The sequence below is a fragment of the Loxodonta africana genome, chromosome 24, assembly GCF_030014295.1.
Source record: "Loxodonta africana isolate mLoxAfr1 chromosome 24, mLoxAfr1.hap2, whole genome shotgun sequence".
In the NCBI taxonomy this organism is placed as follows: domain Eukaryota; kingdom Metazoa; phylum Chordata; class Mammalia; order Proboscidea; family Elephantidae; genus Loxodonta; species Loxodonta africana.
The window spans coordinates 31,621,315-31,634,399 of record NC_087365.1 but is presented as its reverse complement, the minus strand read 5'-3'; the positions used below and the strand labels follow the sequence as shown (position 1 = coordinate 31,634,399).

General features: G+C 44.2%; 1 protein-coding gene across 8 annotated transcripts in view; it reads right to left on the bottom strand.

The window, feature by feature from the left end:
• ASXL1 (ASXL transcriptional regulator 1) overlaps window positions 1-11,089 on the bottom strand; it is an 87,944-nt gene extending 76,855 nt beyond the window's left edge. For 3 of the 8 annotated variants that reach the window (XM_064275949.1, XM_064275952.1, XM_064275954.1), the window contains exons 1-3: window positions 10,962-11,083; window positions 4,725-4,807; window positions 2,145-2,253 (exon numbers count right to left, since the gene is read on the bottom strand). In XM_064275949.1, coding sequence (XP_064132019.1) covers window positions 2,145-2,253; window positions 4,725-4,807; window positions 10,962-11,018 — 249 coding nt within the window. In that variant the 5' untranslated portion in view covers window positions 11,019-11,083. The other 5 variants (XM_064275955.1, XM_064275950.1, XM_023550140.2 and 2 more) reach the window with 5 other exon arrangements.
• Window positions 11,090-13,085: the final 1,996 nt, after the last annotated feature.

The window sequence follows — 13,085 nt, the reverse complement described above, 5'->3', positions numbered from 1 at the left end:
TGCTCTTCTACCAGGTCAAACACGTCAAGATACACACACACAGATACTATTAACCAAGTTAAAATTCTACCAAAGCTATAGCAGTATGCACCCTTCATTTTGGCTTTGAGATCTGAGCTAGATGCCAGGGGCAGATCCACAAACAGTTTCATTACAATTATGAGAATTTACTATCACATGTCAAAGCAAAAGGATAATAACGAAGTACCACAATGAAGTCATTACTCACTAGTTCATTCATTAAATATACATTTATCGACAGCTACTTGTATTCAGTACTGTGGATACTGAAATGAATAAGACATAGACTCTACCCTAAAAGGGCTTACAGTCTACTTGGAGAAACCAGTCAAGCAAACGATTAATCCAAAGAGAGCACAACGAATATCAGAGAAGTGAAGCTTGCTGGTGTACATCTCCAATGAGCAAGACACCATGAAGGATAAGCAACACTAAGTGGAAGACAGAGAAAATGATGCGCCAGTAAGCATGTCTTCTTCAGTCAGCGCATCTCAGACATGGGCTGCAGATTGGGAGAAGCAGCCACCAGGCGTACAACAGATTCATACAGTGGTGCTTTCAAAGGTTTGTAACAGAAAAACGAAAGCTCATAAATAAGGTAGAAAAAATATATTAAAATTAAAATGAAGAAATATAATTCAGTTCAATTATTGAGCATGAACTACGCCAAAAATTCTGCCCAGAGTCAAATTTAAAAAATAAATAAATAAAACTCAGCTCCTATTTTTTATCCTCAAAGCACTCACAGAAAAAGTTATTCTTCTTTCCCGTTAACCGCAACTGAAACAGAAAAATGCCATTAATAGGCAATTAAGGATAAAGAAGCTAAAAGAACACTATAAAGACCACCATTTATTAAGGACTGACTTGTGCCAGGAATGCACACCCTACCATGAAAAGGGCTAAATTGGTCTCAGGTTACAAAGCTAGGTTTTGAACTCAGGGTTCTGTCTCTCTCAAGGCTCAGTTCCTGGCTATGCTGCCTCTTAACAATAAAAGGAGACAAGGACAAAAGGGAAAAAAAGTCCAAAATATTAGAAATAAAAACAATACAGAAAACAGCAAAAACATCTCAACAGAAGAGTCATTTGACGTGTATTTAAACAGCAATGTTTATGCCCATCAGTTATACAGTTGGTATTTATTCAAGTATTTAATCAATTTTTAATTAATAGTCTATCAATAAAACAAAACTAAAAGGGGAAGGCCTGCATAATTACAGCAATTTATAAATGTATTATGGGAGAGTATGAGGGTTAGCAGCAAATTCTTAGTGTCCCCACTGTCAACAGGTCATCCTCTGTCTAAATCAGAGGTGGGTAAACTACAGCCTGGAGGCCAAATCTGGCCCACCAATTGTTTTTGTAAACAGTTTTATTAGAACATGCCCATTTGTTTGTGAGCTGTCTACGGCTGCTTTCCTGCTACAACGGCAGACTTGAGTAGTTACAACCATGCGGATGTACGAAGTTTAAGGCATGTTGTATCTAGCCCTCTAAATTTGCTGACCTCTGGTCTAAATGATAGCCACGTACATCACAAATGGTAGAAAAAAATTAGCCTGTTCATCTCCGGTCTATTTAAGCTTTACCATAAAGTCTACCTGATTTAAGTTCTTTTCCTTTGTAATCAGTGTCACTTAGTAAACACTGAGGAACTTCTGAATTTCCACAAAAATATTCACATTTCAGTTATTTTCCAGAGAGTAGATCTTACTTCAGCTGCCCAGTAATTTATCCTTCACAATATTACTACAGACAAAACCCTAATTAAGGCACAGTTACAATTACCCCCACACATACTTATCCTCCAATTTTGTTCCATCTACAAAGACACAGACGAGCAAAAGCAGACTATACAGATAATAGCTGACTTGACTAAGTAATTCCTAATACCCTGTTCGCACTAAGACATCCCACTCAAAGTGTCATTTAGGACAAACAGCATCAGTATCACCTGACTGCTTATAGAAATGCAAATTCATGAGCCCCATTCCAGATCTACTGACTCAGAATCTCTGGGGTAGGCTCCAAGAATCTGTATTTTACAAGCATTCCAGGTGATCCTAACGCACACAAAAATTCTGAGAACCGCTGCACTGAAACAGAGTGTATATTGCTTACTTTGAGTGTGAAAAGGCTGATTCGGCCAGGCAGTTTATAAAACAGCCCCTCTCCTCCTCTTGAATTGGAATGTAGCATGGCATTGAGGCATGCCAGAGGGGACGTCCCACTGTAAAAACACAAAAGGATGAACGAGAGTGAGTCATACAAATCCATGTGTCACTTGCTCCAAGTCCTAACACCCTCCCAACTCACTCTTATATCAAGATAAAAGGGGACAAGAAATACAAAAAAGATCCATGACAATGATTCTGCTGTGAAAGCAGTAAAAGAGTAACCGAATGAAATTCACAGAAATCGCACCCAACAAGCTCTGGGATAAACGTGTTACAGGATACCCCCAACTCCATACCTAACACTTCTTTAGTGACCTTTCACAATATGAACCATATTCCTAAGAAATTTAGGGGAAAAAAAACAGTAATTTTTCAAGTTTACTCAGGTGTTTTGAAAAAAACATTATTACCCAACATTTTAACATTAAGTTTCAGTAAAATTTAAAAAATTAAATGTTAATATTAATTAGAAGCCAAACTGAGTTTCCTAGCATTTACATTTTAACCTGCGTATCATGCTCAGAAATGGCCACATAACATTATCAGCACAAAGACCACAGAATCAATGATGCTGACCCAACAAAACAAGCACACTTTTTCTGTTAAGTATTTCCTAATAAGTATACAAAAGGAACAGTATCTCACTTTCTTTTTCTCTTCTGAGAGAGGAGAGGAGGGTTTTACTCTATATCCACCCAAGAGCAATCATTTAAATTTGAACATATAAAGAAAAATCAATCAGGTGGATTTAAATCCCAGTAATGTTCAAACAGAACCCTGGTGGCGCAGTGATTAACAGCTACTGTGTGTTACAGCTGCTAACTACAAGGTCAGCAGTTCGAATCCACCAGCTACTCCTTGGAGGCCCTATGGAGCAGTTCTACTCTGTCCTATAGGGTCACTATGAGTCAGAACTGACTTGACGGCAACGGGTTTGGTTTGGTTAATGTTCAAACATTAAAACAAAAAACATGACGTATTAAGTTGTTTCATGATCCCTGCCGCAACTGTAGGTTGCAAAATAACGATAACTCGGTGAGACGGAGGCTACTTACTAAATCTTAAAAAAGCTATTAAAAATAGACAAATGCCCATCATTAACATAAATGAGTTGGACACTCGCATGTTAGTGGTGGGGCATCACCTGTGCATCTTTTCTTTCCTCTCCCCAGCATGGTAAAAAAATCTAAGTATTTTAAGTAAAGCCTCTTAGTATTTTTCAGAACTAGAGGTCCTAATTTATGCAGTGTTAAAAATAAATTCTAATTCTAAAAAAGCCATTTAAAAAAAAAAAAAACCTATTACTTATTCTGTTTTGGAACACACTGGATGCTAAAAAAAAGTTCATCAAGAACCACTCTCTCTACAAGAAGCCTTGTGCAGAATCTGGAGTATCAAGTGGGTGTGCTAACATCTCTGCTACAGAGGAAACTACATGCTGGCAGAGTCCTCCTGCAAACGACGTGACTCCTACACACCATACCTCTGTCTACAAATTACAGAGCTGCTCACTCATCACAAGCTACCATGACTGCTTCATAATTTCTGTAAAAGGAAGAAGCAGGACAAGTTAGGGTTCTCAATTCCATCTGTCCCGAAGAGACTAATTTACCTTCTATAGGCATAGTGGTCCAACAGCAGTGCAGACAGCAGCATGATAGGAAATAGCCCATAAAAACAAAAATAAAGCACAATTATAACAGTGCACGGCTACTATTGAAATGTACACGATCTACACAATCCTGACCTTCCCTCCCCACAAAATGTCAACTCGAGAGCATCTAAACTGACAACTGGAAAGTAAAGACCTTTTGACCCTAACAGGTCAATTCAAGCCACTAAAGCCTGACCAGCAAAACACATGCTGTTTGTTCCGGGCCTGTGTTATGCTCCCCTTCTTCCTCAATTAAATTAAAAAAAGGCTCGGGTGAGGAGAAAGTAGTATTAAAGACAATCACCAATTTCCACGCTTGCAGCTCCTGTTATACCTATTATATTTCTAACTTGTTGCTTCCCTATGAAGACTACGTAAGAAAAAAAACAAGTACACCTCAAAATTTAGTACTTTCATATCATGAATGGCTAGCACCAGTAAGGAATAAAACTAGTGAATTTTGTACTGATAAGGCCACCCTTGATCATAAAAGAAAGGACTTCAGAGGTGCAGTGTAGAGGGGTACACGCTATAGCACATCAGGGTCTGAGGGTCTGGCCCTTCTCTATTACTGGGACAAACTATGAGAGAGAATGTGTCCTGACACCTTACACAAAAAACAAGCTCCACATTCAAGATTCAAGCGGGAGCGAGGATAGGGAGAGCCACTACACCCCCGAGGAAAACTGATGGATGTTCACCCACTCCCACCCACCACTCAGAGGACACAACCTGGGAGACAGTTCAACACCACCACCAGACAAATGAACACATACAAATATACATGTACGCTTCCTTATATCACTGGATAGCTACAGAAAAGATGTGTCCCATGAAACCCTCACGTTAAGCAACAAGATCAATACAAACCTCATTTCCTTTAGTCCTTCTGTCTCTATGACCTGCAGAATCTGTTTTGGTGTCATTGGAGCATCCGAGTAGTTTTCTAATACCTGAAGAAATATAAATGTCCTGATTCAGTGGGCAATTTCCATTTACATCCATCAATCCGTATTATGGGCTATAGTCCTGCTCGGAGGTACCAGCAGTGCTAATTTTGTTTTTCCACAGTTAAAATTACTTAAAGACCAAACAAACATATGTATCATTAATAGAAGTGACAACAATTAGCTAATTCTCAATTCTAAGAGCACACATCTTCTTAGCAAACATGCTATGTACGTATATATATAACATGTATACCATACACAGTGTCCAGATGCTCTTTCCTAAAGAAGCTTGACTAGTGCCCATATCTTTATATGGTGCTTCTGCCACCATGTTGTGAAAATTCTGGTGTTTACTGCCACAGTACATTTTGCCATTTGGCAAAGTGATGCTATAATTCTACGTGACTGATACAAACAGAACCACAAGAAATGCAATATCCCATTTATGTTAGTATCATCTATAAGTCACGGCTATACTTTCTTAGCGACCAATACCAGCTCTCTCACTTTAAGATGTTGTTTTAGAAACGCTATTTTTCTAAGCGGGGGAAAAAGACAGGCTGTCAATATGTTTGCATTTTCTCTACCTGTGCAGCTGCTGAGGTTACTCCAAGTCAAACTAACATCCTGCAGTCTTTAACGACCATACCAACCAAGTACTGCTCTGTCACAAATAAAATGTAAAGCAAGAGACCTCACAGAGAGTATCGTCAGCAGCAGTTCTACAGAAGAACATAAACTTTTAGCACTAAAGGAAGTCAATGTTTCGAGAAGTGTTGTTGGTAGGTGCCGTCAACTTGGTTCTGACTCATAGCGACCCTACATACAACAGAACGGAACACTGCCTGGTCCTGCGCCACCCTCACAATCACTGTGGTGTTTGAACCCACTGTTGCAGCTGCTGTGTCAATCCATCTCATTGAGGGTCTTCCTCTTTTTAGCTGACCCTCTGCTTTACCAAGCATGATGTCCTCTCCCAGGGACTGATCCTTCCTGATAACATGTGCGAAGTACTTGAGACAAGTCTTATCATCCTTGCTTCTAAGCAGCATTCTGGCTGTACTTCTTCCAAAACAGATTTGTTTGTTCTTCTGGCAATCACAGAAGTAGATGCTAAAATAAAACCTCTATTTACCACGGTCCCATTCTGAGCTTCCTTCTTCTCAATTTTCATATCCTCCTTGGGTAACATGATACTCTCTTACAGTTTCAACTACCACGTAAATACTGATTAACTCTCAAACCTCTACCATGACTTCTCCCCAAGCTTCAGAGCCAAACGTTTAATTCTGTGCTGGACACGCCCCCTGGATCGTCAGTAAGCCAGCTGCCATCGAGCCGGTTCTGGACACGCCCCCTCGGTCGTCAGTAAGCCAGCTGCCAGCGAGCCGGTTCTGACTCCCAGCAATCCCGTGTGTGTCGGAGGAGAACTCTTCTCCACAGGGTTTTCAGTGGCTGAGTTTCTGGAAACAGATCACCAGAACTTTCTTCCGAGGTGCTTCTGGGCGAACACGAACCACCAACCTTTCGGTTAGTGGGCAAGAGCTTAACTGCCTGCACCACCACCCAGGGGCTCTAAAACCAGCTCTTGCACCACCCAGGGACTCTAAAACTAGTTGCCGCTGAATCGATTCCAACTCACAGGGACTCTGGGTAGACTCGAATTGCCAACCTCCAGATCTGCTCTTTTTCTACTATCCTACCTTGGTTGGCAGTGTGTCCAGTCATCACCTAAATCAGAAACCAAAGCATCGTCCTTCACTCTCACCTGTCTCCGAGGATCCCACTCAGTCTCTTACCTGACCCAACACAAGAGACTCTTCACTGATTATGCCTGTATCCAGCTCTGCCTTCCTCAAAACACATTCTTCCTCTGCTACCATCCTTCATTCACCAAATAAATGGAGCACCTACTCTGTGCCAGGCAGGATTCTAGGGATTCATCATTAAACAAGACCAAATCTCTGCTCTGACAGAGCTACAGCTTGAGGTCACCCCAACAAAGCAAACCTGTCCTATCGCTTTGCTGCTTTAAAATCCTTTAACATCTCCCTGATCACATACAGCAGAGTGGAAGGTCCCAGAGTCCGTATGGTACACTGGAAAAGCACAGGCTTTAGAACCAGACAGCTCTGGATTCAAATTCTGGCCTTCAAATCTTGGGCAAGTTACCTACCCAACTGGAGCCCTGGTTACCTCACTTTTGAAGGATATTAAAGACTTCCTCTGAGCTGTTTTACAAGATTAGAGATAATGTAAGTGCCCATCCCTACAGTGCCTGGCACAGAGTAGGTGTTCAGTGGCATGGCACACAAGACCCTCAAAATCTGGTCTCTGCCTGATTGCCAAAATGACACCCTACAAATTTTATGCTCCAATAACTACTTGTAGTTCTACCCCACTCTCACACTCTCTGCCCTGCAAATACATACAAAACACGCACACACCCCAGTGATCTTTCTTGTCACCAGCTCCTGTTCATGTCCTCTGTGATGAGGCTAACTCCTACTCACTCTTCATAAGTCAGCTCAGAAAACACCTTCTTCCAGGAAGCCTTCTCTGGTTTCTGCCAGGCAGAGTTAAATGTCTCTTTTCAGTGTCCCCACAGTTTCACAACACATATAATTTATCTTTCAAACCAAGACAATGGAGAGTGAAAGGACAACAGGCAGGAGCCAGGATGTCTGTTTACCCTATTGTATACATCTCTGATGGCAGTTATCATGCCTGTAATGAAATACTATTTATGTGTATGGATCCTCCCCTCCCCTAGAAAACCAAAAGCTCCTCAGGAGCATGCCTCAGCCATCTTTGTAATCCAAGAATCTAACAAGTACCAAGATATGCAATGTTGACTTAACCAAACCCACAATAAAACCTGTATAAAAAAACTTTTTTTTAAGCTGGTGTAGTGGTTAAGTGCTACGGCTGCTAACCAAAAGGTCGGCAGTTCGAATCCTCCTTGGAAACTCTTCGGGGCAGTTCTAACCCATCCTATAGGGTCGCTATGAGTCGGAATCGGCTCGACGGCAGTGGTTTTGTAAGCTACTAGTGTTCGCTGCCACAAGATATCATTTCTTTGACACTTAATTAAGTGTGAGCTGAGCTAGAGAATTTTTGTAGGGTGGAGTTTTTTTGTTTGTTTTTGTTTTTTAAGAAGCATGACTGAAAAATTAGCTACCAGTTATTTAAGCAGCAGTCAGGAAGGCCCTGAGAATCTAAAGCAAGGGAATCAAAATCTCTAAAAGGAAGTTACATCAAAAGATACAAAGTACTCACTTTTATTAAAACTCTGTATGCACCCAACTTTTAGTATAAGAACAATTCAGCAGTGTTTTATTTCTAATGTACAAAAAAAAGCACACTATTTCTTTTTAAAGTATCGCTTCTCCTACTTCAAAGGGAAAAAAATGTTTGATGTAAGAATGGTCAGTCATGAATCAAAGTGAAAGATAGAGCATGCAATGCAGAGTTTCTCAAAGCCAGAGAGAATCCATTTAAGGGCACTCAATTTGAAGGGAAATCCCCTTGGCTATCTTCTCCCAAACAAGTTGCTCCTAACTTAACAGCAGGAGGATTTATACCCACCCAACCTCCTAAAGTCTACTTCTTACATCTAGAAAAAACTCTAAAATGTTTGGAAGAAGAACATCTAGTACTTCTCAACAACATAATTAACATGTGCAAAAATCCATCTCCTGGAGTACACTACACTGTTCTACTGAAATTCTTCAGAATTTGCCTCTTTACTGGAGGGCGTGAGAAAAAAAAAATTTTTTTTTTTTAAGGCTACCAGTATTATCCTAGCCGCCAATCTGAAGAAGGCCAGGAGCAATCTGAAACTGCCCCCAAGCAAATGCATCTGATTGCCATAACAAGCACTCCAAATTCCCCTGTCCCAAGAGAAGTGTTCAGGTGGCCCAACCGCCCTACCCCTACAACTTGCTCCCAGTCCGGCTTCGGCTTCGCTGTCTGGTGTAGCACTCACAAACTTTCCAGTAAGAAAGTGGGGAGAGGACTCTAAAAACTCTCCCCTTAATTTAACAAGTCCCATTCAAAGGCAAGAAAACTTCAAGACACATAAAAAGACACACGAAACTACACACCACATTCTCATGAGTCCTCTTTCCCATGTAAAATGCACCATAAAGTAATTCCTATTTTTAATGAAAATCTGGCATGAAGGTAATTCAATGATAAAACAGAGATAGCAACCTGAATGGTGGAGTTGAGATCACGGCAAATTCAAACACCTAAAGAGGCTTTCAACTACTAGTAAGAGCCAAGGGAATTTTGAGACAAATGGACTTCAGAATTTTGTCAGGACATAAATAACACAAGATTTAAAAGTACTTTCACCTCGCTCTAACAAGTAAAAGTCTGGCAAGCAAATTACCTTTGGGTGCCCAGAGTCATAAACACCTGCATAACAAGAACTCAGAAGAGGGTTTCAATGAACACCCAAGACTTGAACTCGAGGAGAAAGAGGATACATCCTTTTGGCTTTCCCCTACTCCCTTTCAGGCCTAAATTTGTTTCCAGGTGAAGCAACGTTGGAGAAGTCCTGAAATCTCCAAGATATCCTGAAAGTTAGCCAAAAACGTCTGATTTTGACTGAATCAGAAAAAAATATTTAGGAACTTCAAAATCTTCAAATTTCACATGCCCAACCAAATTAAACAGAAACACAAAACTTCCACATACTGACAACTGCTATGTCTGTTCCTTGAGCAAATCAGGAACTCCAGTGAAAATACATCTATGGACAAAACATCTGTAGTTCTTGGAAATCAGTAACTCGAGTTTTACAGGCTCCAAGAAATAAAAAGATGTACCGTAGGGTTTATCAACTCCCAACACGTATTCATCTTCCTTTGCACAACACCTTTGAGGCAAGAACCTCACTTACTTCCCCATAAAATGAAAGATTAGAAGGCTGAGCTCCATTCATCATTAAAAGTGAATTATAGCAATTATATATAAACTACAGCATGTCAATACACGACTATGCTATCTGCATCATAACCTTGCTCCATCACAATTCTAAGGAAGTGACATCCCTAGGAGAAGCATAACCTGTTACTATTGTCATCAGCAAGATTTTACAAGAACATGTCTCAAAGCGTCTTAGCTTTGTGGGTGCAAATCCAAAAGCAGATATATTCCACTTACAAGTCCTCTGAGGCTTTAAAAGAGAAAATTCACAACCCCCTCAGCAGGCAGCTTCAAATGCTCAAATTACTCTCTCCTTTGCTAAGCAGTTATCTTCAAAACTGAGACACTTTGTCTTTGTCCAACACTTCATGTATACATACACCAGAACACTGAGAAGTGAAGAACACACATTCTTTGAAAAGTGTGGTGAGTTCTCTCCAAAATGCCTGTCCCGGTTCTAGCTTAGGAAGGAAAACACTGCAGTCGGCGTTTCTCAAAGTGTGGTCCGTGAACCACCTGCATTGGAATCACCTGGCTACCTGGTTAAACTGAAGATTCTGAACCTCTACCTCAGAATCTTAGAGTCTGTCTGATGCGGGGCCCTAAAATGAGCATTTCTGACAACCTCCCAGGTGTCCCTACAGGACACTAAAGTTTGATAACCACTGCTCACTGTTCAAGCCGGGAGACAGCAGTTGCTTCCTTCCATACACCTGGTTCAGATTGGAAAAGCTCAAAGTGCCACCGCGTCCTTGAAATTGGGGTTTTCCCACCCCTGGAGTCAGGCCCACCACCCCAGTACCCACCAGGCAGCGAGAGAGGGGCATTCGACGCTTCCTGGAAACCTAGCTCCCCCGGGTGAATAAACGAAGCTTCCCCAGCCCCCCAGACGCCGCCAATTCGTGGGGGAGGGGAGGGGAGGGGAGGGGAGGGGAGGGGAGGGGAGGCTGGGGCCCCGCCGCCCTTAGGGGGTGGAGCAGGCCTGCCGGCTCGCCCCTCCGCAGGAATTTACAGGGGGCGTGCAGAAAAGGGCGCCACAGCCCGTCCGGCGGGGGACCCCTCCCCACCCCGCGCTTATGGGGGGTTGTCCGGTTCCCAAAGGAAGCGTTGCCCCGCCCCTCCGGTGGAGGGCAGGGCTCCGCCCCTCCCCCTCCTCGTGGGGGTGCGCGGCGAGCCTACCCCCACGTCCCCCCACGGAGCTCCCCTCGGAGGCCGGCCTCACCAGGCGCGCGGCCTCAGCCCACGTGCGCTCCTTCTTCTTCTTCTGTTTGTCCTTCATTCTCCTCCTCCCCGGCGGCGGTGGCGGCGGCGGCTCCACGCGGGACCTCCGGGCGGGGCGGGCTGGGGCGGCGGCGCGGGGCGGCGGCAGCGGCGGCGGCACGAAAGAGCTCGGGTGCGGCCGGGGAGAGGGGGCGGGCTCACGGAGACCGGCGGGAGCGAGAGCCGGCGCGAGGGTGGCGGTGGGGGAGGGGCGGCGGCGGCTCCACGCGCCCGCGCTGCGTCAGTCGCCCACGGCGGCGGCGGCCCCGCGATCGCTAAGGAATGCGGCGGCTCCGCATTACCACGGGGTCAGAGGTCACGGCTCCGGCCTCGGCTTTCCCGCTCCGCTGAGGGACCGAGACAGGACGGGCGGCGGGGCAGGAAAGCTTTCCCTTCGGCGCCCGGGTGTGTGCGTGTCTGCCGTGGGTGTGTGTGAGTGTGTGTGAAGAGTGAGGAGGGGGAGTGTGGGGGTTTTTTTTTTTGAACAAAAACAAACCGAAAGGGCAGCTGGGAATCGTAGTCCCGGTTGCCTCTCTGGCCGCCCCCGCTCCGGAAGAATATGGCTGCGCTAAACGCTTGGACCACACTTCCCGGCGTGCTCCGCGATCCCTCTTTTTCCGCTCTCCCCCTCCGTTTCTCGCAGAGCTCGGTAAAGGAGGAGGACGGGCCGCCGTTCGGGGAAGGGCCTGGATGGAGTATCGCGAGGTCCGGGAACTGAATATGCGCCTGAGGAATTCTGGGAGGTGATGCTGGGAAGGGGCGGTGGCCGGAATCTCCCAGCCATACTTAACCCCTTCGGCGTCTCGGGCCGTCGGGTCGGTAAGTAGGGATCGTGAGCTTGTAGCTCGGCACCCAGCACCAGCACCCACTTTGTGTCTCTCCCCGCCTAAACGCGTATTACCTACACTTCTTGTAGATGACAAGAGGCAGGGCTTTCCCTTTTGGCCCGCCGCAAAATGACTCGCCACCGCATAATAATGACTCAGGACACTCATACCGGTAACACGGGTATTCCACGATTGACAGACCCAGGCAGTTCCCCATTTTCTCCTGTGCTTTTCTGGCGCCTTGTGTTTGCACTGGTTGCACCCGCAGCCTAGAACGCCCTTACCACGTGGTGGACTTGGTGATATGATAACGGGTAAAAGACTTGGACTTTGGGGCCCACTGACTAGAATGCACTCGAGCCCTTGTAAACTCTCCGGACTAAAACGAGCCTTGGAGTCAAAAGGACCTGCTCTGGAATCTTGGCTGAGCCACTCTTTGGCCTTTGGCCTAAAACTAGTGGCTCAACCTCTCTGAACCTCAATAGAAAATTTGCAACATGAGTCTAATACTTCAGGGCATTACTGAGGTTAGAATTAGCATAAACACCTAGCGACTGGAAGAGGGTATGAAGGGGGCACCTTGACATTAGGTTCACAGACTTTCACTCCTGCATAAAGCAAGCGTTTAATAAATGGTAGCTGTGATTACTACCAGCTGAGAGGCAATGGGCAAAGTACATAGCTTCTCTGAGCCTTGATTGCAGAATGTTAAGAGGTTCAGAACACCCCGCATACAGCATGTTTTCTGTGCCTATTTGTTGAATCAATGCCCGAAGACACTCCTAGAGTCAGTGCTGAAATGGATTAATGGACAACTCTAACAAAGCAGGCTCACTGTGGCCACATTTGAAAGGATTTCTCTGGGTGAGGAAACACACTCTCTGCTTCCTGGTGTTAGCACACCAGGATTCACTAGACAAGATTCACTCTAAAATTTACATGTTTATTATGGGTCCTATAGAGTTGCTATGAGACAGAATTGACTGGCAGTGGGCTTGGTTTCACAGTAGGCAGAATAATGTCCTCCCATCCCCAACGAATCTGTGAATTCTTTGAACTTGTGAATTTGTCACATTCCATGGTAAAAAGGACTTTGCAGATGGAGTTAAGGACCTTGAAACAGGGAGGTTACCCTGAATTATCTGAGTGGGTCCAGTGTAATCACATGGGCCTTTAAAAATGGAAGAGGAAGGCAGAAGAGATCCTTTGAAGAGATGAGGCAGAAGAAAAAAGATTTGAAGCATGAGAGAAAATCTACC